This window comes from Ixodes scapularis, unplaced genomic scaffold, assembly GCF_016920785.2.
Source record: "Ixodes scapularis isolate PalLabHiFi unplaced genomic scaffold, ASM1692078v2 PGA_scaffold8__174_contigs__length_109621045, whole genome shotgun sequence".
Taxonomy (NCBI): Eukaryota; Metazoa; Arthropoda; class Arachnida; order Ixodida; family Ixodidae; genus Ixodes; species Ixodes scapularis.
The window spans coordinates 40,591,427-40,617,976 of NW_024609883.1; the positions used below are offsets into that span (position 1 = coordinate 40,591,427).

The 26,550-nt window shown below is 44.3% G+C and overlaps 1 protein-coding gene across 2 annotated transcripts; it reads right to left on the reverse strand.

Moving 5' to 3' along the window:
* On the reverse strand, nt 1–26,550 carry LOC115318167 (cell growth-regulating nucleolar protein). 2 transcript variants are annotated; one of them, XM_029977871.3, is made up of 7 exons: nt 26,475–26,550; nt 25,797–25,940; nt 20,331–20,445; nt 16,281–16,388; nt 8,713–8,926; nt 6,584–6,687; nt 1–164 (listed from the first exon to the last, which is right to left on the reverse strand). In XM_029977871.3, the coding sequence occupies exons 2-7, from the start codon at nt 25,919–25,921 to the stop codon at nt 33–35; spliced, it is 798 nt and encodes a 265-aa protein (XP_029833731.2). In that variant the 5' UTR covers nt 25,922–25,940; nt 26,475–26,550; the 3' UTR covers nt 1–32. The 2 variants fall into 2 exon arrangements, with proteins under 2 accessions (XP_029833731.2, XP_029833733.2); XM_029977873.3 differs by lacking the exon at nt 26,475–26,550 and adding an exon at nt 26,273–26,362.

The following is a 26,550-nucleotide window of genomic DNA, read 5'->3' on the forward strand; positions in this document are numbered from 1 at the left end:
TGTGGTCAGTGTCAGTTTTAATATATATTCCCCTAAGAATGCACCAAGCGTACTTTGCCATCCATCTGCTCGAAGTATGAGGTGTTGCCCAAAACCTTGAAGAATTTCGCTTGCATTTCTTCTTCTACAAGTTGTCCACCTTGGCTGCGGTACTCGGCGAACACCTGCATAAGTAAAAGCAATCAGTTTTACATGCTCAGAAGCAGAGATTATTAGGCTGTCTGATGAGATCAGAAGCACAGGCTGTCTGAGATTTTTTTTTTTTTTTATCTATCTAATCTATTGGCATTATCTGAATGCTGGTGGCTTCCCAATTCCAAAACGTTATCTTGTATCCCCATATTCACTCTAGTAAATGAAAAAAGTCATCTTTTGCTCACTACCGAAACCGAAGCTTCGTTCTTCCTAGTTTTTCCCACCACCCAAACGTGGAGTCACCGGCAGGAAGCAAAGCGTACGGCCAACAATCAGGTACGCTTGCACCTGCCTTGTAGTGTCTAACAGTGAGACAACGGGGGTGATCATGCTATCTGAAGTTAATAATAATCCTGATTTGCACAAAGTCTGACCTTGACTTCAGGCTGAACTATGAGAAAAACACAAAAGCAATTGCGATTTCGAAAAAAATGTTTTTGCAACTCGGTACACTCGAGCTGTGGCTCGCTAGTTCCGCGAAATCGCTGGAGTAAATCCATTCTCCTTGCCTCACAAGCAAGCGATTACACTGGTAAAGAAAGGTAAAAGAGACTCACAATACATCTTTTGGCAAATTACACAAGCACCACGGACAATGTGGACACAGGTGCTGTACACGCTCGTCTTATCTGAATACATGTGCCATTTCTTTTAGATTTGCTTTAGAAAAGTTACCATGCCAGACTCTCGCACATATAACTACACTTGCAGCATGCATATGCTCCCTGGTGCTTGGGTAATTTAGCAAAACGCCCATAGACCATTTGAGAAAAGCGCTTCTGGTCATTGCCATTTTCAGCATCTGTGCATTTGGCATGTACTTTGCTTGCCTTCCAAAGCGACAACCATATGCGCCTGCTGGGCTGTGACCTAACACATGTGGACTTTGATTCCCATAAACATTGAACTGGTGTATAGGATGAAATTAACCGCATTCATTTGTACCAGGTACAGTACAGGACTGTACCATAAAATTGAAAATCCAGAACAAGGCAACAAAAAGTTCTCCAAAAGAAAACTCATATCCATGTATTTTTTCTTTTGCTCACTCTGAGTAGAATGGAATGTAATTAAACACTCCTTCACGACTGCACATGGGGAAAGAAAGTAATTCTACAGGCCAACGCACAGTTTACAAACAAGCCCTCATGAGGTGTGGGCAAACGCACAATTTCCACACGATGTGTGGGCACTGCGCAAATGCAGGAACCAGATTTGCGTGAAGTACAGCGGCTGCGCATGCGCCCTGCCAATAGTAGCGCCACCGTGGCGACACGACATCAGCGCCCGTGTGTTGGTGTATCTAAAATCTTAAGAAATTAATTCTTGGTTTTGCATAGCCTCTATAGTGGTAAATTTACACACCTCTCTCAAACAAAATTTTCAGTTCTAAAAATTTTGAACTCTATATAACATTTCTTTGCAATAGAAAAAAACAAAGATGCTTTCACCACCTGTTCCGCAAAGAAAAAATTGCATGCCAACAATTTGGCAAACGTACCAGGCAACAGCTCTACAGTATATATCAGAGCTCAACACCTGGTCTCTAAAACTCTAATACTACCAGGCATGAAGAGCAGTGTTACTAATTACTAAAGGTATAAGGATAAGTTACTAATTAACAGCTTAATATAGTAATTAGGTTAATACTCAAGTTACTTTCCCTGCAAAACATCTTGAGTAGAGTATGAGCACTTAAAAACTGTAATTCAATTACATTCAAGGACATTTCCACAGTATGTAATTGGTATGAACTTCACTGACATGGGAATACTTTACTTGCGAGCAACGGAAGCAGACGAAATAAAATCACAGTGCTATTTTATGCAGTCCCAGCAGATGGGGTGGCATCACTAGTGCATGTTACATAATAGTTTTAAGACAAATGAACAAAAAGAGGCCACATTGCTGAAAACCACACCTTTAGTAGTAATTTTATAATGCAGATCTTGGAGCATTGTTTTACTAAGCGCTGTAGATGCTATATCCGGAGTTCACATTAAACAAACTTTGGATGCATCAAGGAATGAGTGTGCGCCTTCCTCAAGTAGGTTACCCAAGCGCTGCATTTAGAGATGACTAAAGTCCAAAAAGAAGTGCACAAGACGACACACGGAAAAGCACTGCTTTCTTTCTGGCTTGTTTATAACGTTGACAAAAGTTTTTTGAGCCAAGAAAGAAAGGATAATGCACGAGAGAAACAGAAAATATGCCATCAAGTTTACACTGCTACCCAGTAGATGGCGCCAGTGTGTCCGCTCGTCCAGAGCCGTGTATTGGGAGAGTTTGGCCATACATTGCTTTGAATGGGCAAGCATCTCAGGGCCAACCACAGGCCACGATATAGCCCCTAGCGGTGATCCTGAGCTCTAAAAACGCGACTGAAAACTTGGCGCATATGAGGTTTTCGTCACGCCCATATCCAAGGGTAGAATAAACGAAAGTACGCTCCAAACCAGGGCTGACTTGCTAGAAACAGCGTCTTAGCTGAGACGAGGAAAGAGAGCACTGCCAAAGCCAGCGCACGAGCCGAGCGGGACTCCGTGTCTCAAGACGCTCGCGCGCCCCACACTTTGCACGGTTTTCTTTCAGCCAGTCTCAGCTGGGATGCTGTTCTAGCAAGCCGGCCCAGAGCAAGCTGTCACCGAGAAGCCGAGATTGAACGCTATTTCACACTTTAAATGTTGTTTCCAATATTGCGACGTCGCGGTGTGCTGATTGGTCGATGCTGTGTCGCACCTTTAGTTTACACTCTAACCGTGGGGGGAGTATTCGGCGCTGGCGGCGGCCTTTGCTCCACCCATCGGCCAAACTCTCCTAATATATGGCTCTGGGCAGTGTGCTTTGATGGGCTAGTTGGTTCATGACTAGATGGAACAGATGGAACAGCGCTCGTGTTGTCCTGTTCTTTCTGTCCTATGTTCCGCGCTGTTCCATCTAGATATGGCTCTGCTTTCATCGTCAGATATTAAGAGGTTGGAAGTGTGTGAATGGGCCTTAAGGCTCCAGGACGGCCGAATGTAGACTTTTTTTTAAAGAACAAGCAACCCGTTAGAAGAAGAAACACAACAATATCTCAAGCGGCCGGGGCACGGTTTATGCGAATGTGTGGAACTCGTAAGCCTGTGTGGCGACAGCAAACGGAACCCAAGCCTGTGTGGCCACCCCAACCATACTAATTAAACATTCCTTTTACCAATTTGAGTGTAAGCCCTTTCGATCTTCCGATATGGATTAACTACAAAGATAACATAAAGTACAGGTATCTATTTGGAATTGCAATAACATAATTATATATTTGTATACAGTGTAGACCGCATATAACGTATGTCACGGGAGTCGTGAAAATCCGCACTATAAGCGGTACCGCGCTATAACCAAAACATTAATTTTTCACGCCATAATGCATGCCATCAGACAACTTACCTTTGTAAAAGAATTTATTTTATGTTAGATGAAAAATAAAGCTTAGATTGAAGAGTCTTTATTTCATCAGACTAGTACACTTCTCTCTCAAGTGTGTCACACATTTTGAAAGAAATGAGCGACTTTTGCCTGGCGCAGCCTCTTAACGGCGTCGCGGGTTGCGGACGGACGTTGCGAGCGTTCAGGATTGCTAACCCTAATCACTTTTCTCTGGCGATGACAACGCGTGAAAATTCGTATCCTCTATACCAGTGGACGGCAACCAGCGGCCCGTGGGCCGGATCCGGCCCGCGAGGCATTATCATGCGGACCCTAGCCCCGCGTGCCCCCCCCCCCCCCCCTCCCCCAATGCGGTCAGCTAAAAAAGAAGCAAAAAAAAAAAGTCTAATTCGCTGCCCGTTGCCTGCCTTCACGAATATCTGACGAGAACCTCCAAAATGTTTTGCGACTCGCAGTTAGTAGCTTGAATGTGGATGTCCGTAGTTTGGCAAGTGCAGTTCAACACCACAAGTCTCACTGAGAGGAGTCTCTAGGTTTTTGTGGAAATGTTGTATCTCATGTCGTGTGTCGTGAAATGAAGAAACTGTTCATTTTCGATTTATGTACGTCAGTGTGAGTTCGTGCAAGTGTTCTTTTTTTAATTTTAACGCCCCCCCCCCCTTTCCCGGTGCTTGCCGTCCGGCCCGTTCCACCTTAGCTTCACGGCGACATGGCCCGCTGCGCCAAAAGGTTGCCGACCACTGCTTTATATGGTACGCACCAGTAATACCTTCAACTTGAGCACAGGCATGAAATGCTCCAAATAAGAAATCCGGGCGATGTTCGAAAACACATATGCTTAGAGAGCACCACTGTAGTCAAAGTAAACAAACACGACGACACGGGCGTTTCTGCCGTCTTGAGAGTGCCGCCACGACATCGCCGCACGAGTAGGTGGATCTTCCCTTCTAGTATGTGCTGGGTTATCATATCGACACACAACGAAAATTCACAGTCAAGGATAGCGCTTTTACGCGGAACGATGAGCTTCTACCACGCCGTCTACGTCGACGATCAAAACCGACGCTATGTTTGCGGATAGAAGCAGCCGGCCCGCGACCGGCATGCAACGAGCACGAGCACTTCTCCTCAACCTGCGATTGGTCTGTCGTTGCAGTTGTTTCCAAGGCAGCGGAGGGACGCACGCACGTGAACGACACGTGTGTGTGTCCCTCCGTCGCTATGGCAACTGAAGCCTCTCTCTTCGCTTCTCCCCGCTTCCTCGAGCAACCTCCTTGCCCCGCGAGTGCAACTTGCGGCTCGCGCCGTTATCTAGTGTCACACAGGGAAGCGTGCTCTCTGCGTCGGTCAGTCGGCGCGGTCGCCGGGCTGTTCCAAAAACCGCATTATAACCGGTATTTCCTTTCGCGCGCCTGCATTTTAGTCGGTATGTAATTACATGAAGTTCTATGGGAGGCGAACCGATGGTTTAAAAAAGCCGCGTTATACCCGGTCCTGCACTACAAGCGATTACATTGTAAGTGGTCTATACTGTACTTTAAATACTAAAGGGCTTCTAAAAAGAAGGCATCATACAAAGGAATAGTGTGCTTAAATCTGCACACAAAAAACTCTTTTCATGTAGTTGTTTCTGCCTCTGAACATAAAACTATAGAAGCTACATTAAAACTAATGGTTGTTTTAGAAAGAGAAGACAAAACTTTACAAGTAGATAAAGTTTCATTAGTTTAGAGCAAATATTAAAAAGAAAGTGCCTCCGACCCACATCTTCTTCGGAAATTGACAAGGTATTTATTGAACATGAACCATGATAGCCGAACCATCCAGAAAACTATTTGTGGTTCAAAATTAGCTTTCTCTCTGCCGAAAAACCGCCGGTCAAGACGTGGCCAGCTTGAGGCGCTCTCACTTTCTTTTGCAGGGCGCTTGCCATTCAAACTAGCATACCAAATACAGCCATGTCTCTTCCACCATGCAATTTTCCCATGCAACCTATCTTTTCCCATGCAATTTCGCCCCGTTAATATAAAAACCCTCTGTCCGGAATATGAACAGCTTTTTGGGAAGCACGAATTGGCTCAATGTGGGCATTTTCGTCTTATTATTATGGACACGAGTACCCCAGTATAAAACAAAAAGTCCTAAAACTCCCTCCACCCCCCAATCGCCCGCCCACCCTCGATGAACCTAATTGTTATAAAACAATTATCTGAGGCCGTTGTGAACAACAGACGTGACTTGCGCCAAATGTTGACTAGGGCTAGATGTGCCCTATTTTTCCCAATTTTATTAGCGCTTCTTTTTTGGATGGAGGTCGTGGTGGTACAGAGCTGGCTGAAGTCAGCAATTGCCACTTTTGAGGCTGTTCCAACTGCGGGATACTCAACTCTCAGCACTCGTCTGTACAGTATTCTGAGCACAGGCAAAAATGTTTCATGTGACACTGGTTCTCTCGGCACAAAGCTCGCACTATAACACCTTGATGCGACTCGCCCCCACTTCTGCCGGGGAGAGCACATTTTTTCTATGAAATCATGGGTAAAAAAGATATTTCTGGCACTGTTAGTGCCACCTATCGCCGAGCACAGATCTCTAGGCATTGCAGAGGTGCTTTCAACCTTCACAGCACTTTCAGAGGAAATTTCAACCTGAGCGACAAGAGAGCAAAGCGACCCAGAAAGCCGCAAAGTGGCTTACCGAGTTGCTTGTCCTCCCCTTTGCCCTCTGGTGACACAAATAGGGAAAAGCAGGAACCTCTCATTGCTGCCAGTAGAAAGTCGCCTCCTCTTAAAACTTGTGCGGCCAGCGTAAATTGAAAATTGATAACGTCACAAAAAATTTTTATTAAAAAAAAATATTTTGGCTAGCAGTTCAGAGAGGGTTATTGATGCAGTCTGCCAATATCCAGTCAAATCGAAGACTATAAAAAAAGATTGGCAGAGTTGCCTTTTAAAAAACATACCTTCTTCCTTAGCTTCTTCGGGGAGAGCTGCTGATCCTCTGCGTCTCGCAACACTGTCTTCAAGGTCTTCTTCCACTTGAACCGCTTGCTGTCAGAGTCTGCAGCTGTGATCCACAACATGTCCAGAGACACATGATCAAAACCAACTACGACCTTCTAATCTTTTTTTTTTTTAGAAACATCTCTCTTTCGTAAATTATTCTCCAGCACAATACATACAAATTAGCGGATGTTTCCTAATGTAAACAAGTTATACTTTGCAAATGGCCCTAATACTAGAGGCATATTTTCACTATGCCTCAACTCTGAGCCTGTTTATGAGGTTTGGAACAGCGTAACTGGTGCCTGCTTTTGAATCATTTTGTTTGCTCAAAAACAAAATGTTAGAATTTAAGAAAATTTTCTTTGCCTTTTGTATGCAGATGTTTGCTGTCGAATCTGTGGCTCATTAGGACCTATATCCTTGTGTTTTATTTAGAATTTTTTCGCGCCCAGAGCCCACCAGAGCTTTGCCCAGAGCACCACCAGAGCTTCGCCCCAATCAACATCATTCACCACGTGGAGATGCGGTTGTTTTTTTGTTTTTTTTTTTTTGCCCTACACGAGCACGGGAGCACATGAGCTCACGAGCAGGAGCAGGAGCACGTGAACCCGACGGCGGACGGACATACGGACATGGCTAGCCCCTAAGGAGCTTCGCCCCTAAAACAGGTTCAAAGATAGAGACATGCCCCTTTTGGGAAGAATTTTCTTCCCATTGAAGTGGTCGACGAAGGGTGCCTGTCGGCGAATTGTAAGCGATGGCTTCGCCCCAGAGAAAAAGAGAAGTCTTATCTGAATGTGTACTTATCAGACTCTTCAAACCGAGTTGTGATAAAATCATTCGGAATATGCGCTTATTGTAGGGCTTTCATTGGTCCACACAATGTAGTCTGCAAGAAAAAAGAGTCCACATGTTTTTCTACTGCCCTGAGATGAATAGGTAGTTTTATACATCTAAACACCTCTGTGCAAAATCTCACGGCGTAATTCCAACTCAAAATATAAAAAATGAAATTAATTTTGGCAAGAGAAACGCACCAAGAGCCAAGAGACATCCCGAAAGAGAAAACTGACGTCAAAACTCGCGCGCTTCGCATTCCACCATTGCACGACGGTTCGCTACCACCTAGGACTCGTTGGAAAGCTGTTTTCTTTGTCTACGTTTCGGCACCATCTAAAATGGCGTCGGCCTAGGGAAGCAGAGATATCGCAGTCTTTCCCGGGGAAGATACCACACTGGTTACCGAGCGCGGGTCACGGAGAGGACTGCTGCTATTGGCCGGAACAAGCGCCTCCTCTCCAATACTTAGTGGCCTTATCTCCCTCCTTCGCCCCCACGAACGGCGAAGGGGAGTTCGCCTGCTTGGCTTAGCTTCACATCTCTTTGGAGCCATCGTAATTGTTTGCGATTCTTAGCGACCTTTGTTTGAAGGGGTCTACGCAGGGTGCGTACAAAAAGCGGAAACGACGTGCGTGGAACAAAAGCTCGCTTGCATTGCTAGTCAGCGTTGCCCGCGGCGGACTCCCAAGAAGTTTTGCTACCAGCGGCTGCGTCGTTTTCGCCAGCTCCTGAGCCGGACACTGAAGTGGACACCACCATCGGCGGTGGTATGCCACGAGTTGACATGCATTTCTATTCGCCGGACGAAAACGCAGAATGCACGGCGCAGGAGGACAAGTGCAAGCAAGATTCAGCAGAAAAGTCCGCGACAGAACGGAAGTTTGATCGTCTGAATGTCACCCGCGAAAATGAAGTGGTCGATTCCGGTATTCAGTTTATCATTGTGGACCAGAAGGTGCTGAACACTTTCCTTTTGCACATGTTTTCCAAGTAAAGCCATTTGTTTTGAGGACAACACAGTCACCCCCCAGTGTCATAATCCGACTGTAGCTCAGCGTCTTTCTATTTTATTGAGTTCTGTGTCTTTGTTATCGGAAGAAAAGTCATCGGTTAAAACCAAACATCCTGCCACCAAGTTATGAATTTCAAAAAATTGCAGTGACTTCTCCACAATCTTTCTGGCTCTGTGTAGAGCTCAAGCTTAGCTTCCATACTCTAGAGTGACGGAATGGACGAGCACACTTACCGGGACCATTCTCTTCGTCTTGTGGCTTTGACTTCTTAGCTGGGCTTCCGTTGTCGGCGTTCTGTTTGGCACTGTTTGACACGGTTTCCTGACTGTCGTCACGTGGTCGCTTGGGCGGCTGCTCCTGCTTTGGCTGCTGTGCCTTCTGAATTGTCTGCCAGACTTCTTCTGCCAGTGCTTCACTTGATACAGACATGCTGGACTTGAGGAAATTCTGAAGAGATTAAAGAAAAAGTCTGAGAAGGTTTTACTTCTGTGTCCTCAACCCGCCTGTAACAATGGCGATGTGTTCGGGAAGAGTACAAGTGCTGCCCGTGACATAATAGTTGCTACATGAAAGTGGCACTAACAAAAATGGACAGATGTTTTTTAGACAGAAACGGGCGCCTAAGGGCGCCCGTTTCCGGCTTGAGCGGCGTCAACGTAACTGCGAGGTCACGTGACCCCCCCAAGGTCACCCCAAGGTCACGTGACTCACAAAGGTCACCCCAGGGTCACGTGACCCCCCCCCCCCCTTTCCAAAGGTCACGTGACCCCCCCCCCCCCCCCCCCCCCCGAGGTCACGTGACCCCCCAGAGCATATTCAAGAATGAGGGGAGGAGGAGGGGTCTACCCTCCCCTCAGTACCCTTCCCTCCTCCTCCTCAAGAGCTGCGCTCCAATTCGGCATTACAGGGAGTTGTAAACAGCTTTCACTTTTTTTATTCATGCACTGCACAATATTTCACCTTATGTGTGCAAGGCACCAGTAAAAATCTGTGCACAGTACCAGGCTCTCTGCTGAGGCATAGTTTAAGCACCACAAAGGACCGTGGTACCTTTTTGAAGCATGCAAACTACCATAATTACCAGGGACAGAATTTCTCCAGCTTCTTTGCCACGCCGCAAATCCTGGAGGTGCAAAATATCGACCAAGCAGCCACCCAAACTCTTAAGCTAACTGGGACAGAATTCGGTGTGGATGTTTGGTTGGTCCAAAGGTGCAAATGATTGGGAAATATAATATTTAACCCTAGGAGATGACAAGTGCTTTCTTGAGCATAAATGACATGCTTGATATCTTACAACAAAGGTGTTTCAAACACGAGGCAGAGGCAATATATTGCCACATCATTTTAGATGCTTGTTTAAGGGGCGACGTGAGTCTTTTTTAAAGTAAAAAAATGGCTAAAAATGTAATTTTTCAGAAATCACAATTTTGAAGCCCTCATGGCACAGAGTATACTCTCCCAAAATGTGAATGCTCGATTCGGTCTATAATATTTAAATAACGACAATCTGTAAGCATTGAAGAACACGATCACGGACCCGACCGGCACCGTCTCGGTCTTGTTTGAAAGCTGGTTTCCCACGCTTTGCTTCGGCGCGCCCCGAAGTGGCGTCCAAATCAAGGCGGCGACGTCATCTATGCTTTTCTGAAAGAGGTGAGCAGAGCTTGAGAAACGTTGACTGTTAAAAGCGCGCGCCCCCCCAGAAGCGCTGCTCTCCGATCGGCCGTGGCGTACACCTCCTCTCCTGGTTTCACTGGCCTGCTCTCTTGCACAGTGCTGTTAGCTTAGTGAAAAAGTCAGTAAATTTAGCGTGCTTTCAGCTGTCCAACGACAATGCTATCTTTTTGAAGTCTTGGCAACTTTTGGGTGGACTATTTTTTTGTTTTGTTTTTTATAGTTAGTTAAATTGTAGTTACTAGAGCTACCATAGACGGGTACTCGCTAAAGCCCATAAACGTGCAATTCCTGTATTAAAAAAAATTAAAAAGGGAAAACAAGTGAGTAGGATAGCTATCCGGCGGCTTCCAGGGGACAGCTCTGGATGTCAGTCATTTTTCTTCATCCTGTCGAGGGTGAGGGTGACGCAAGGCAGCGTTGGTTGACGCAAAGACGACGATATTCTCAAACCCTGAAGTCCTTCAGAACTACTTTCTTTTTCCAGGATTATCTAGCAGGTGTTCAGAAATTCCTTCGTGACCGTCACAAAAAAAAAAAAAAAGTTTTTTGAAGCGATTACTTTTGTTCGATAAGGATCAAGCAGATTTGTTCTACATGGTTAAAGTCAGCGAGCAATGTGAGGGAAATCGTAGAAGAATACAGGAGACAGGATAGACGCTGTCTATCCTGTCTCCCGTTTTCTTCTACAGTTTCCTCACGTTGCTCGCTGACTTTAACCATGTCTAATGCTTGCCAACTAGCCCAGCTCACCATCACCACTCTTCATCAAATTTGTTCCACTGAGGATGAAGACGTTTACAAAAAGGGTATGACGTCAATGCAGTCTTCCACTGTTTTGCTACTGGACCAGAATTTTTCTCGCCAATGCCTCGAGTCATTCAAGGTGTAGGCAAGCGCCTAGGGAATGGGACGGCCGGCTCCGACTGTTTACTTGACTTGTCACCACAGAAAGTAATTTAAAATATTGTGTCAAATAAAAAAAACCTTCATGTGTCTTATCCAATCAAAAAATAAAAAATTAAAAAAAAATTACAATCATCACTTAGCATCATCATCACTGGCAACTTTTAGGCCACGACTTGACGACTTCACCCAATATAAATTAACAGCACTTCTCTCGCATGCACTCAGTCGTCAGTTTTCTTTCGCTACGCCGTCCAAAATGCATGCTGCCTTTGCTCTTCTCCAGTTCCTATTTAATTATTGCTATCATTTGCTTTGTGCTTTCTAGTGCTTTTCGTGTCCCTCGTTTTCTCCTCATCTTTTGTGTAAATGTTTTGTCCCCGACTCGCTTTTCTTTTCAGCTTTTAATTTTTGTTTACATTAACCCACTTCGCATCATTGTTCTATTTCGTTTTGCTGATTTCGATGGCCAGTTTGAAAGTGAACATGCGAAAAGTGCACAGTAAATGTAGACGTGCTTGAAATAAGAACAGTACCACGTCGTTGAAAATGAGTGTCAACTTCGGTAGCACCACAAGTCATTTTACCACTTGTGAACGCGACTGCACCAACAACTTCAGTGACACCGCATTGGCACTTCACCGCTAGTGGATGAGGTCGAACCAAGCTCGAGCGCCGATCAGATTGATAAACGCAAAGAATCTGCAGAAGAAACAAAATCTTCATTGGCAAAGAAGTCGGTGACTTCGCCGAAGTTCGAGCTCCTCAACGCCAGCTTGGCAAGTGAAGATGACGATCGTGGCACAGATTATGTTAGTGATCATGAAAGTGCTGCAGAAGTGCTTCGCGTCCACATCATGCGGCAGGTATGGGATGTTCACTGTCAAACTTCCAAAGTGCGACGGGAGGCAGTACGGCCTAGCAGTGAAGCTAGTGCTCAAGTGCTCAATCTGCGAATTCACCAAACGCCACTTTTTGCCGCCATGAGTCGCCGGAGCAGCCAAGATCATGCCCTTTGGCATCAACTTGAGAGCAATGAAGGGGATCCTCAGCATAGGAAAGGAAGTGACTGCCCTCACTATCTTCTGTGCCACCCTGAACCTCTCCCACCGGGGACTTCACCACAAGACCTTTGGAAAACACATGGACACCATGGTGCAAGTCTGCCAGGTAGCAGCAAAAGTCGCAAAAACAGCAAGTGTGCAAGTGATGAAAGTCCTGACCAGAACTTCAACAACCCCATTGGAAAAGTGGACATCCTTTTTGATGGGATGCGGAAAACTCGTGGGTACAGCTCGAACATTGCAATGGAATACATTCTTGAGTTCTACTCTAGCCACGTTGTTTTCTCCAGGTACTGCTGTGGCTGGCAGAGGGCACCTCAACCAGGTGACAACGGCCATGGTGACTGGGTTATGAACCCCAAGTACCTCAAGAACATTGACTGCAACGCTGGACGAATGGAAGCCAAGACAGCCCCTATCCTGTTCAAGAGGTCTCTAGAGAAGAATGGACCACGTTACCCGACCATTCTTATTAACGGAGACAGCCGCACTTTCCACCCTTTGATGCAGGAGGGCATTTATGGCTGCCTTGAACCATGTGCACAAGCGAATGGGGGCAGCTCATCGCACCCTGGTAGAGAAGAAGAAGGTACAAAGGGAGTCTCTTGGAGGAAGAAGCTGAACCAGGCCAAAATTTAAAAAGACGTTTATAAATCTTTGTAATGCGAAATTAGAGCGGAGCTCTTGAGGAGGAGGAGGGGAGGGTATGCCTCACCTCCTCCTCTAATCCAGTTTGCCCGCTAAATTTAGCGGAGAAAATGATGTTACATGACTTAGTGTCACGTCACCTATGAACAAATTCAGTTTCTCCGCTAGATTTAGTGGAAAAATTGGTGTCACGTGACCTTAACACCAATTCAATTCCTCACAAAATATAGTGAAGAACTGAATTGATGTTGCGGTCACATGACATCAATTTTCCTGCTAAATCTAGTGGGCCGGTTATGCCGACGCCGCAAAACCTGGAAACGGGTGCCTAAGAGCTGCGCTCTAAAAAATTACAAACTACTACTATGGATACGCATTGAGGACACACAGGCACGACGTCCCAGGGATGAAAAAGAAGGTGCAGGCAACTTCGTTGCACACGACATTGACAGACGAAGCCCCAGGCCACAGTCACTGTCCTGAAGGTGACGAGATTCCTGGGCCGATTTGCTCATCTTGCGGCCGCGGACGCGGCTGCAGCCAGGAGGGATTTCTACGTCACGTGACCAGCTCCATGGGGACAAGGAAGTACCCAGCGTCCCTGCCTAATGGCGGAGAGATCCGCATCGCTTCAAGCACAAAAGCCTAATTTCGCTCGCAGAAACTGATTGCAGGGACTTTCAACTGGAGTCTAATTGACTGCCCCTTTATACTGTAGGAGCGGCAGGTAAAGTTACGGCCAGGGAGGGCAAATAGGAGCCGAAATAAAGAAAAAACCATACGAGATAAAAGCGGTAGCAGTATATTTATATACCTCCGCCGGCGCCGCGCCTCGCACCTTCTGTTGTCGTCGAGAGGTTAAAGCGCCGGTACTTGTCGTCGCGGCGTGAAAGTTACAAGTTCAAATCGCGCTAGGGACTTTTTTTTTTTTTTTTTGTATTTTGCGCGTGTTTTATTTTTTAACTGTGATCCTTTCTTGGAAATCATCCACTTGCACAACTGCGCCTTACACGGTTTTTACTGTTAGTCCCACCTGTTCAATTGAAACACCGGGAAGAAAAAACAAAAGATCAACGCAAGTTAACGCGCTAATACAATCATTTCATAATGTTCATTAAAAGGAAACCAAGCTAACAGCATCAGTATGGCTTTCACACAAACGGAGCCGAAACAAGCATCCTTTCCCCAGCATTTACAATTTTATCTGTTTTCAAATAACGCTCTTGCTACGATTCCTTTCAATAACAAAAGACGCCTATGTAGGACTAATAAAAACTGCAGTTGTAGCAATTAAAGAAAATCAAAAAAACAAGCAAAAAAAAAAAAAAGACTATACTTTGCGACAACTTTTCTTGGCAATACAGTGGAAGGTACAGGCCTGCGTCCCCTCTCCCATTTTGAGTGTACGCAGGCTCCCTTCCTCCCCCATTTCCGGGGAGAGGAGGAGAGCCCGCACACACTCAAAATGGGAGAGGGGACGCGGTCCTGTACCTTCCACTGCATTGCCAAGAAAAGTTGTCGCGGAGTATAGAAGCTATGGATACATTGATTGAGCGAAATCCTACAGGCAAGGCAGCAAGGTCAAACGTCTGAGAAAGTAGTAAAACCGAAATAAAAGAGATCATACTTTTACTTGCATGGAATGTGATAAAAAGTATATTTATACTCTTTACATTTTGTTGTGGTAATCTTTTGTAATATTAACACATTACTTGTTGAATTTTAGTTAGAATAGCAGACGATCACGGCCGCAAGATGAGCGAACCGGCCCTGGTGCTCCTACAACCGCGCACTGGCCAGCTACGAGGACCCACAAACACACAAGGACCCTCTACCAGGCTTCATTCACACAGCACTGGAGCCGATCTTTCAGAGGCTGGGCGACCAGGCCCTCTTGGAGCGCTGCAGTGATGGCATGAGGCAGAATGCCGTTGAGAGCCTACACTCAGTGACCTGGGGCCAAAACTCCAAAAGCATGCATGACTCTCTGCTGGCTGGACACAGGAGAAGTGGCGAAAAAAAAAAAAAATGTGGTCGGGTGTAGCCACGCGACTTCCAGCCATGAGCTTCCGTGCTCGTCTTTCAGTTTTGAGCAGTTGAGTTTTTTTTGCTTTATTGAAAGTATATGTGACTCTGCAGCAAAATAATGATTGGGTAGTCTCCTAACACCATATTAAGCCACCTGGCAAAAAAAAAAAATTTTTAGGGTGTGTTAGTGTTTCTTTAAGAATATCTAACCAACACTTAGACAGTTTCTGGAACTGATCAAGCACTGAACAATACCTTATAAGACATTTAAGACCTACAGAAATGGTGGCTAACACAAGGATTCTTATCATACCAGTGCAGAAAGATTAGTGTAGTAACTAATCAAATTGATTTGAGTTCCACAGGGGTAATTGAGATACTCAAAATTAACTCAAAGTATCATTTTGAAGAGCAAACAGACTATTAACTTGCTTAGATAAAAACAAAATCTCTTCCAATGTCTTTAACGAAAAACTAACTCATTGTTTCTACTGAGGCACTCAATATGAACCAAAAACCAATCAAATAATAGGGAGCCAGGTAAGCCTCTAATTTCCATGTATTTGCAATGGAAGCTCATTGGTGATGAGCTTCAACGAAAGAAGAATTTGTCTAACGATGCAAGATTAACACTATATCAGTATTAACACAGAATGTGTTATGGGCCAACTCCTAGCAGTGTCCCTAATGCAAAGTCCTGCGACACCGGAGCGTGACATGACAATTCACCAGAGTAGAAAAGTGCCGGACACAGCGCAGAAGTTCCTCATTTACAAACTGGTGTCCCTCCGATTGTGAATCCATTGCTAAACCAACCGCACCAGAAACAGAGAGTTTAAAATGACGTCACGAGGCAGCGAACGCACCCGTACATATGGAGGGAGCATTTGGAGAAAACGAGATGCGAAATAGCAGGGTCAAAGTAGCGGTGTGCGACTGCAAGAAACCAAATTTGAGTTCCACTACTGTTTGGGCACATGCTTTGGCAGCGCTTTCTTTCAGGGACGCTATTTTAAACAAGGTAATGATGGGTTCCCCCGAAAGTAAGTTTGAGCGTCGGTCACTAGGTGCAGTCCACGTGTGGAAAAGGTCCGTCCATTGGAGAAGATGCCACCCACAAAGCACACGTTAGCGAAGCGATCGCGCACTTATCATGGGCAACATACAACGCGTTCTGTGTTACCACTGCCTTTGCCATTAGAGTGCTGGAAAGGGAAAACTTTTTTTTTATATCAGATTTTGTATTTTAATATTGGACAATAAATTTAATCTTGGACAGTTTGCTGATTGGACACTATTCCAAGCATTATTCAAACTGCAACCAGTGTGATCTAAACTGCTTACATACTTTTGGGGTCCTAAGGTCAACATGCAAACTACTGTTTCACCCATTATGTCTTCTCACCTCCACAACAATGTGCAATGAATACAAGAAAGTTAATGGCATACAATCCCCAGTGCACAGAGGCGTCAGATACCTTGAAAGGCTTGGCCTTCCGTGGAATGTTGTTGAATGACTGCATGCGCTTGAAGATGTCCCTCACTCTTGGCGACATGTCTTCCCTCGTGATGAGGCCTGCAATCATCTGGAATAATGTCAAAGGGGTCACGCTGTTTCAGTAAGACAAAGATTTCAACTCCTGCTTCAGTGACAAGGAAGTTAATGATATTATCAAACAAGCAAAAAAAATTGGTAACGCCCTTTACTTGCCTGAAATGCAGTATTTAAGGAGTTATCATTTAAATTTTATTAAAACTAAAGTGGTGTATAGGTCATGCAACACAGATTTTCCCCCTACATCTAGCTGGGAAATTGAAGTGGTGTATAGGTATGTGACATTAATTTTTCCGCTATGCTTAGCAGGGAAACTGAAGGAATTTAGTCTTATGACGAAAAACTTCCCTGCTAAATTTAGCAGGGAAACTGACGGTGTGAAGTCACGCAGCAACAAGTTTCCCACCAAATTTAGCGGGAAAACTGACTTCTCCTATGTCACGTGACATCAATTTCCCCGCCAAATTTGGCTGCGAAACCGAATTGGCGTAAAGACCTTTTCACCCTCCATTGCAAGAGTGCTGCCACCTTGGAGGCACGTGACGCGGCCGCCATAAGGTGGCTTCAGCTCGTCGCTCCACTCTCCTCTCTGCACCTTGGCAAAGGTGTTGTACACATGTTTTTCATCCCATTTTACCGCGTCTCTCGCCTTACTTCTTAAGGTGTTGTCCTGTGCTAATGTATGCCATCATTATGTGCACAACTTCTGCAGTTAATTTTGTAACGTGTTTTGACTAGTTTCACTGTCAGTGTACCAGATATGTGTGAGGGGGCTAGAGGAGGCACGGGAATCAGCGTTGGCCCTGGACACATTGATTATGTAGAAGGCTCTCAGCATGAGGGCCAATTGCCCTATTACTTATGACAACTAAAGTTTCTCATTGACAGTAGCGGAAAATTCTGAATAAGTATCACAATGTATATTCACGATTGTGCATTTAGGATCTTAAGAAAGGTAACAAGAATAGTCAGCGAAAGGAGCAACTACGTGTTTTTCCTAAAGGTCCCTTGCCTCGCCTTCAATAAAAATCAAATTGCTTTGGTAAAAATGGTAACGCCAACATAAAATGATTTGTTTGTTCATTGCATTACACCAATATGTGCTAGACGTTTTTAATGATGTTTGCAATAAAAACATTTGCCTAATCTGTTTATTTATGAATTTAAAGAAACTGTACATCTGCTTGGTTCCTAAATGCAGTCATTTAAGTGCTTCAACAAATTTCTTAAGACATACGATTCAATTAATTTATTTCAATTATCACAACACAAAGATCAGTAATACCCTGGTAAAAAAACAACCATCACATGCAGGTTGAAGGTGCAGAGGGCCCGCAATATGTGAGGCTGAAAAGAAGCCGTCAACATGGAAGTCACCAGAGCGCAGCGCTGTCTATGCCAAATAGCACTTTGTGGGGCTGGCGCCGCCGAAATGTAAAAAGCAAGTCTACATCAACGAATAAAAAGTTGCCTAGACAGGTTAATGAAATGGTGCCTAGCACCCGGCTTCAGCCAAACTTGCCGGCCTAGGGAGTTCTACGGCTTACTTCCATTTCATTTGGCAAATTGTATGCCAGGCAAACATCACACTTCACTTGATAGGCCTGTCACTTATCTCATATCCTGAGTATGTCGTAAGCAAATGTCCATAAAACAGCTGGTTTATTTACTAATGCCAATATTGTGAAATGCTGTTAATAAGTGCATTTGTAGGGCTGATGGTTCAAAACATTTCCCACCCGGCCTAGAACGGACTGTCAAAATATTTCTCGAGTGCTTAATTTCTTTAAAGAACACAGTCAGAGACACTGTCACTTCTTTTTTAAATTCTCTGCATTATTATGGAGGAGTTTTCCAGTCTCTAAAGTTCACAAAAAGTTGGTGTCTGCAAAAACCAAACAGTGAATAGTGAACTTGCGACTTCATGTGTTCTTCATGATTCAGCACATTCTTATACAATACGATACAAACTTCATTTTTCACCATAAATACAAGTGGTGAATGGGAGGCCGAAGAAAAAGCTGCACAAATGCAGCTTGACGAGGCTCTGGGCCCCCCATTCAGCAGCTACGACGGAGTACAAAGTATACTGTGGTCAAAAAAGAGAAAATCAAATGAACAAAATGAATATTTGGCTGTTGGACAATTGCGCAATATCTATGTTTTTAACAAAATATTTGTTCAGAATAGACGGTAAGCCATAACTTATTTTTTGTTTTCCATAGTTTGTCCTACATTTTGGAATCTGCCAGGGCTGGTGATTTCTCGATGAATAATAATAACTTTTTTCTTTTAAATCCGACAGTTGAAGAATTACATTTGAGCACACTAATGCCGCATATTTATATGCCATCGTTAAACGATACTTATAGATTTGGTGAATATTAATAATCTTGTATGACTTGAACAGTGAATCCGTATTATGTAGGGAACGTTACCTACTATTCTTAGCACTTTTTTTTACAGTAAGTGTATTATATGCAAGTTTGAGAAAGACTTGTTACCCCAGATAAGGGTGCAGTAACATAAATGAGAATAAAATAAGGAATTGTACAAAACCTTTTTTACGCTGGATGGAAGAACGTGCCTATGCTTATTTATAATTCCTGCGGCTTTGCCTAATTTAGAGCAGATATGTTTTACGTGATTTGTCCAGAGCTTGACTTCGGAAAAAATGACTCCGAGAGTTTTTATGCTACTTACAAATTCAATGTATGAAGACCCGAAATTAAGAGGAGTGTAAACTCGGTTACTTGAGCCGCGTGGGTGAAACATTATTGCTTTTGTTTTCGAAGTATTTATAGTCAAGCAATTGGACTGAGACCATACTTTTAACTTTGAAAGAAATGTGTTAACGTTATTTATGAAAGCCTCTTCGGATATATAAAAAAAAAAAGATACTCATGTCATCCGCATAGATTATATATTTACAGTTTGAATCAATGTTCACAATATCATTAATATACAACAAAAAAAGAAGTGGTCCTAGAATACTTCCTTGGGGCACTCCAGCTGATATGGTTAATGGAATTGATTTCTCATTGTTAATTTGCACAAACTGGGTACGATATTCTAAATAAGATTTGATTAGAGCATGAGGAAGATCACGAATGGCATAAGCATATAGTTTATCTAACAAAATGGAATGATTTATACAGTCAAACGCTTTGCTGAAGTCTAAAAATATCCCAAGCGTTAAGGTTTTTTCTTCGAAATTCTTAAGTATTTCTTCTTTTTGTACCAATAACGCTGTTTCGGTTGACCTATTCTTTCGAAGTCGTCTATCTTTTTTTTTCTTCTTTCTAATGCTATGCATCTATCAATTTCTTTTTTTCTTTTCATTCCCATATTTTCCAGTAACCTGGGGTCAGCGGGATTGGCCTTAGATGATGAAACAGTTTAGTCGTGTTTCCGCTGGACCCGGTTGAAATTAACGCCGAGTATGACCAGGTGCATTCTATTCCTAAGGTGTTTGTCAAAAAGTCTGCAATTATGACTCAAAACCACTTCATAGCTTTCAAAGAGGTTGAGTACCACTGTTGTACAGACTGTGTGCCAACAATGGACACTTTTGGATCAAAACATCAAGCGAAAAGACCACCAACACAGCCGCAAGCAGGCTGAAACCGAAACCAAACAAATTGAAGCCACTCAATGGTGGAAGTGCGCCAGCCCCTCTATCCGCCAGTCATGTATTTATGGAGATGAAAGGTCTATCAGTCCCGTGACGAAGATCATATGGCATCTATTTTGCCACTAATCTAAGCTGGGAAAATGAATTGCTGTATAGATCTAATGACGTCAGGTCAGGCAACATCAATTCTCCTGCTAAATCTAGCGGGGAAACCGAACGGGTGTTTAGGTCCATGCGAGATCAATTTTCCCACTATATTTAGCAGAAAATGCATAGATGGATGGTAAACATTTTGGAATAAGCGGGTTCAAAAACTTCCTGTGTTGCACACTGCCCTACCTCAATCCACTCTTCCTGTTTTGCTTCACCTTTAAATACGGGGGACTTGACTCCCTTGCCCCCATATCTCTCTTGTTCGGTGATGCATTTGATGTGCTCCTTGTAGTCATCTCCCCTAGAAAAACAATCCAGTGAGCAAAAAAAAGTAAAATTTTATAGAATGCATCGTCAGTAGCAGGAGTTGTTCTAACACAACCGCACATTGTGTCGCAACAAAGTAGGCTTGTATTACGAGAAGCACTAAATCAGTCTTTCACTCGAATATGAAAACCCACACTGAAGTTACTATTACCATCCAATTAACTTAGAACCTTTGTACGCCCACTCTACTTAGACCCTGAAAGCTTAATTTCTCAGGAATAAAACATTTCAAACCAGGCACGTAAGCCAGGATTTTGTTTCGGGGGAGGCCCACCCATGACAAAATGCTGTATGAGGGGGAGGGGGGAGAGGAGGCCCCAGCAAAATGGAAGATTTCGGGGGGAAATCGGGCCCCATGGGCCGGACCAAACCCCCCGCCCCTACCCCCCCCCACCCCTGAAAGTAGATTGTATTTATACCATTTTACTGCAAGTACATTACGCCCAGTGTACTTGCTACTGCTACTTTACTTGAAGTACATAACCTCTCATTTACTTCATACTTTCCTTCAAGTACTTTTTAAGTGTACTGTACCTAACACTGCGGCCAACAAAATGCATGAATACATGGAGAGGAATGGTGTCTGCTAGCAGAAACAGGCCCCATTTCGAAGTTGAAAATTCCCAAAAATTTCTTCAGTCTACTTAGTCAGACAATAAGTTCTGAAACTTTAGCATCTGGCACCACCCGCTATTGCTACATTTGGGCGGACTCTGAGCATTCAGCTATGCGTAGTTAATTTTCACTTTGAGAAAAACATTGTTCTCTCTTTTCTCAAGCACCTAGCATAAGGGAACATTCAAGAGCAGCCAAAGCTGTGCATGTTGAGGTTAAGCGCAGGCTCGCGACACGTGCTGGCGAGACTCTTTTTACACCATCAAAACTTTGTTTCGCAGCAAACGATTAATTGGTGTACCCATACGTTACCCTGATGACAACATCTAAAAACCATTAATGTTGGTAAGAAGCTTACCAAAAATAATAATTTCTAATCAAATCGTCCAATTTTGATTTAGAAATGCTTGTTAGTTTGTGTTTTCCCTGGTTTTTAATTTCCTCTTGGGGGCATATTAATGCCAGCACATTATGTACCGCTGTGTAAGGTCCATTTCTTGGCTATTATTAACTTATCTTCTCCATGGGCCTCCAGCACTAAAGTTTAATGAGAAGGGCGGTACCACGGTGCCGCAACATTTGCCATTATTGGAGCAGTAGATGTCCTTGCTTTATACACAGAAACTTGGGATTCTGTGTGTAGAGAAAAGTTAAAGAGGCTTAAAATACGAGCGATGTGAACCTCACTAGTATGCACTAGGAGCTGCACGTAAGGTCAAACCTCGGAGAAGTCATGTTCAAAGAAAAATAAAAGAAAAACGCCAGCCGAAGACTATTTGAGCGAACCTGCTGTATACAACTGTAAATTTTGTGCCACTGCATTGCATGTGCAGCCGAATGGTTAGACACATCGAATTTGTATTTTGTTCCAGCCCACGAAGTTGTGTATTCAAATCTACCTAGGGATATTGTTTTTCTTTTGCTTTTTTAGCTGTTTTATTTAACCATTTTGTAAATTCTGCATAAGAATCCTGTAACTTATAACCACTACTATACCGTGTCATCAGCACTCTTTTGGTGCAGGAGTAACACAGCAATGCTAGCAGACGACAAAGTCAAGAGAGGGGCTGCTGTGTTCCCAGGTGCGAAGGGGATGAAAGCATTGAAAATTTGTTACGAGGCACGGGTGCTTCAGTACATGGTACAATAGACCTTATTCAATATTAGTGCCATCTCTCGGCGGCCACGGGTACAATCAGAGGCTCGGCACCATCTTTGAGGCTTCTCCACCGTCCCCGCCGCCCGCTGCAGTACAAAGCCTTTTCCCCGCATAGCATTTGTGCATGTTCTTGTGTTTTCTTGACCGGGTGCGCTGCTGCGAAGCTGGTCCTAAGGCGTCGTAAGAAGCTTAAAAACCGGTCTTGTCTCTCTCCGTCGTACTCGGCTGCACATGTGTGAACAAGCCTTTACATGCCGCGTTTGCAATAAAAGCTGCAAGAGGGTGACGGAAGCATTGATCATCTGTAAGCGTCTCCGCCTGCTTTCCTCCTTGCCCCGCGACAATGCAGCACATGCATGCTTGCAACCAATTGGCAAGACAGGCGTCCACCAATTAATTGCAAAGATTCCCTATGGTTTGAGATGGACCCTCTCTTCAATCGAGGCTCTCTAGAGTGGCGGCACTGCCCGGTAAATGCTGGAGGCTCATTGGCTATTGGTTATGTTAAAGAATGGGGGTAGAGCTAGATCTATTGCTATACGTCTAGCCCTTAACATGTGCTTTGCTGCTGCTATACAAGAGCATGCCCACAAATCCGGATGAAGCCTTTAAAGTGACAGCATAAATCGGCTTGCTAACGTACCGCGCTATGATTTACCACAGAGGTGCCCGAAGGTGGTAGAAGCATTGCGTGAAAATTTCAAAGAACAAACTTACCCGAGTAAAAAGTGCAAAAATGACAACTGATTTTCCCTACTTACGGAGCCCTTCTGCAATTTACGTATCCTGACTGGCGCAACAACCGAGAGATGGCGGCAACGGCCCCGGCGCAAGCTTACCGCCCGGTTGCGCCAAAAGCAGCCCATGTCTTTTAATCAAAAACGGCACATGCTCAATAAAACACATTAACTGGATACATAACAAATGAAATTGATGGCTCGTCAAGCAATTTCAGCTACATGTCATGTGCTTCTGGTGCGAAAAGGAGGTAACCTTGCACCAGGGCCGCTGCTACCATCTGTTGGTTGTTGCGCCAGTCGGGGGTGCATGGATAGCAGAGGGGCACTGTAGGTAGCGAAAATCAGTCTTTTTTTTTTTTTCATTTTCACTTAAGTAAGTTTGTACTTTAAAATTTTCATGCGAAGCTTCCACCATTTTCAGGCACCTTTATGGTAAATCCACGCACAATACGTTACTAAGTCGATCTATGCGGTTCTTTTAAACTTAGGTTTCATCCGGATTTGTGGACACACTGTGTATTGAGGCTTGGGGCTAGTAAAGCTGTTTCTACCAGCTTTTGGAAATTAAAAAAAATATTATTATTATTATCACAAAAACGAAAGAGGGATATATTGAACAAAAGAAAGCGGTTGTACAATGTATTGCCTTGCATGTTCCACTCACATCTTTGTAATTAATAGAGAGTTCATTTCAGTCGGCACTCCACGAATGGCTGCACTCTCAGACTTAATTTCAGCATCGGCACTCCACACGTGCATGCACTCGCTGCACCGAGAGAATCGAGCGTGCGCCAGAATGCAATCCTGTCATGGATCACTCAGGCAAGGCAGGCAAAGTGGAGACAACGGGGAATCGTCTGCTACTGATCTGGTACAATCTGCCATTCACACGAAGCAGAGCCAAAAATAAAGTAGATTTTCCGCTAGAAATTGTGTCGTAGGAGAGACGGGCAGAATGCGGGCTTGAATTGCGACTTTCTGCTATATCACAAGGAAGCAATCATACTTTCGCAAGTTTTTTTTTTTTTTTTTTGTAATTTTGTTATTGTACAGTTGCTGAAATATACAGACGAGTAATAAGGCTCGGGACAAACACATCAGCAGCCACGGGAATTTGCTCATAGGTGTATGAGCGAAAAGTTATTGCCGAAATATGGTTGATTGTGGACTTACGAGTGGGCATTTGTCGAAAAAGCTTGTCCACCAAAACATGTGATACGTCCAATTAGCAGCGAGAAAGCTAAACACGGTGATTTTAACCAAGGCTTGGGTAAAATTACCGTGTTTAACATTCACCTACCCCAGTTACTTTGTACCCTCATTCCTTTATTCGAGAAAGCTCTCGATCTCACTGCTCTCGTTAGGAGTGAAACCTGACACAGCTATATGCGGCCATGGATCGAAATTGAAGGTGCCGCGAAACGTATTGCTGGAGATTCCAACGGAGTAGTTTGAAAGCGTATCCTTTCAGTGGTTCACGTTTAAAAAAACTGATCAAGCTTCTGGGCAAATAGTATCAACGGCGTTATCTCCAGTGTAGTTATAAGAATTGAAAGATTGCTCTCTTTTCATTATTTATCACTGTTGTTTTGTTGTCAACTCGTGGCGGAAACATAATGTAGACATGTTGGTCGAGTTGAGGAATACCGAGACAATACCGTAATATCCCGAGAGATGGCCCACCTAAAATCGAAAGCAAATCGGGTGAAAATAAAAAGTGGGCCAACATTCGATCAAGTTGAAAAATGCTAGTTTTAGACTTTGTAACCTGCGAAAGTTGCGATTGCAGGTACCAAAGAATTAAACAAAGACGACTGTGTTTCCTAGTAAGCAACGTCAGATTATCTCCCATTGGTGCTAAGTAGCACTATTTTTGCTGAGGTCAAGATTGGGCAAGGACCTGCAGTCACTAGAAATAAAATATCTTTCAATGTTTTCGAAGAAAAAAAAAAAGTAAATCGGGCCAAAAATAGGGGTGGGTTATCTTTCGGGGGTGGGGCATCCCTTGGGATATTATGCCAAGGCGCAGGTGGGACGAGGGACGACATACATTTTCGACTAGCAACAGTACAATAAAGCCACAGCAATCTTCTTTGGAATCGCATTACATGGGGTGCGCAATTCCGGAAAATATTGTTGTGGCTCTCTTGTACCGCAGCTAGTTCAAAGAAAGTGTACATCATCCCTCGTTTCACCTGTCTTATTCTTTCGGTGTTCCCCTCCTTCCCCGTGGAAGCATACGCCATTAGTAAATCTCTCTATGAAAATCGAGTTTAAGTTATCACAAATATAAACCTTACAGCGACCGCACCGTTTCACATTCCCACCCATCACGTTGAAACGCAGTGTGCTATTTTTGGTTCGAGGTGGGTAATCTTGCTACAACATAGATGGCGACAGCATTGGTTTGTACTCGGAAAGTTCATTCGAGACCGGTTCTCCGCGCGGCACTCTGCGGGTGTGATACGTTCCTGGAGAGAACTCGCACGGCGCCAGTGCGTGTGAAACAAACTTGCTATATGCACCGGGCAGGGTTCCAGAGTGCGCCAACGTCAATTGATCATCAGCGCCGAGGCCAAACGAGGCAACACTGGGAAGGCTAAAACCGGCAGCTCCACCAGCGTGCCCTCATGAGATCACGTTATTACCAACCCCAAGTGCTGTGTTGATGCACACTAATTTTAAAAAAGTATTTCACATCATTGTTATTATTCTGTTGAGAAACAGAAAATTTAAATTTTTACGGGAGAAGCACTTGACGGTCAAGTGGATCTCAGAATGTATCGTTTGTGGGCAACCCCCAAAACTTACCAAAACTCCTTATTGCAGTCAAGACAGGTAAGGACTTCGCAGCTCCGACACTTCGTGAAGTAATGCTTCTCCACTTGGTTCTTTTTCAGAGCGTCGCCGCAGGCATTGCACGCGAAGACCACCATGGTTCCCCCGAGAAGGCCGCTACACTCCGGTGAAAATAAAACGCAAAAGAACACACGTTAATACGAATGAACGATATTTCATCGCCATATGTACACGATGGCATTGCATCTATCGTCAGCAGATGCGGCGCCGCAGGCGTTCACGGTATGGGCTATCTGTCTTTATGCGGTGCAGCGGCTCTCCCGAACCGAAATAAATAATACCAATGCGAATACAACAGTCACTGAAAGAGTGAGGAGGGCAGGGAGGAGCTTCAGTAGTCCCAGATCCAGCATAAGCTTCCTACCCTCGAAAAAGCTCCGGCGTCTAGCAGAGCGTGCACGCGCAGCCAAAGCACGGCAGAACCTCACGAGCGCGTGCTGGAGGCTGGGCGTTTGAGAGAGACGTCCTGCCATTCTCAACTTGTCAGCGGAATACAGACACGTGGGATCCCTTGATGCAAGGATTACGCTCTTTTGATCGGCAATTCAACGCCGACTTGATGGGACGGCAGCACTTTAGGTCACATATATCTTATGACAAGAGAGAAAACGGCAGTAAATCCGTCCTTACCACGCTAGCGCGATGATATTTTCAACAGACCAAAACTTGAACAGCAACTAACATTCGGAAAAGTTCAGAAAGATTC

Coding starts and splice junctions, on each gene's coding strand:
- LOC115318167 (XM_029977871.3), bottom strand. CDS start 25,921: ATGGTGGTCTTCGCGTGCAATGCCTGCGGCGACGCTCTGAAAAAGAAC. Junction 20,446..25,796: donor GACTGCAATAAGGAGTTTTG/GTAAGTTTTGGG, acceptor TTGTTTTTCTAG/GGGAGATGACTACAAGGAGC. Junction 6,688..8,712: donor AGACGAAGAGAATGGTCCCG/GTAAGTGTGCTC, acceptor TGTGGATCACAG/CTGCAGACTCTGACAGCAAG.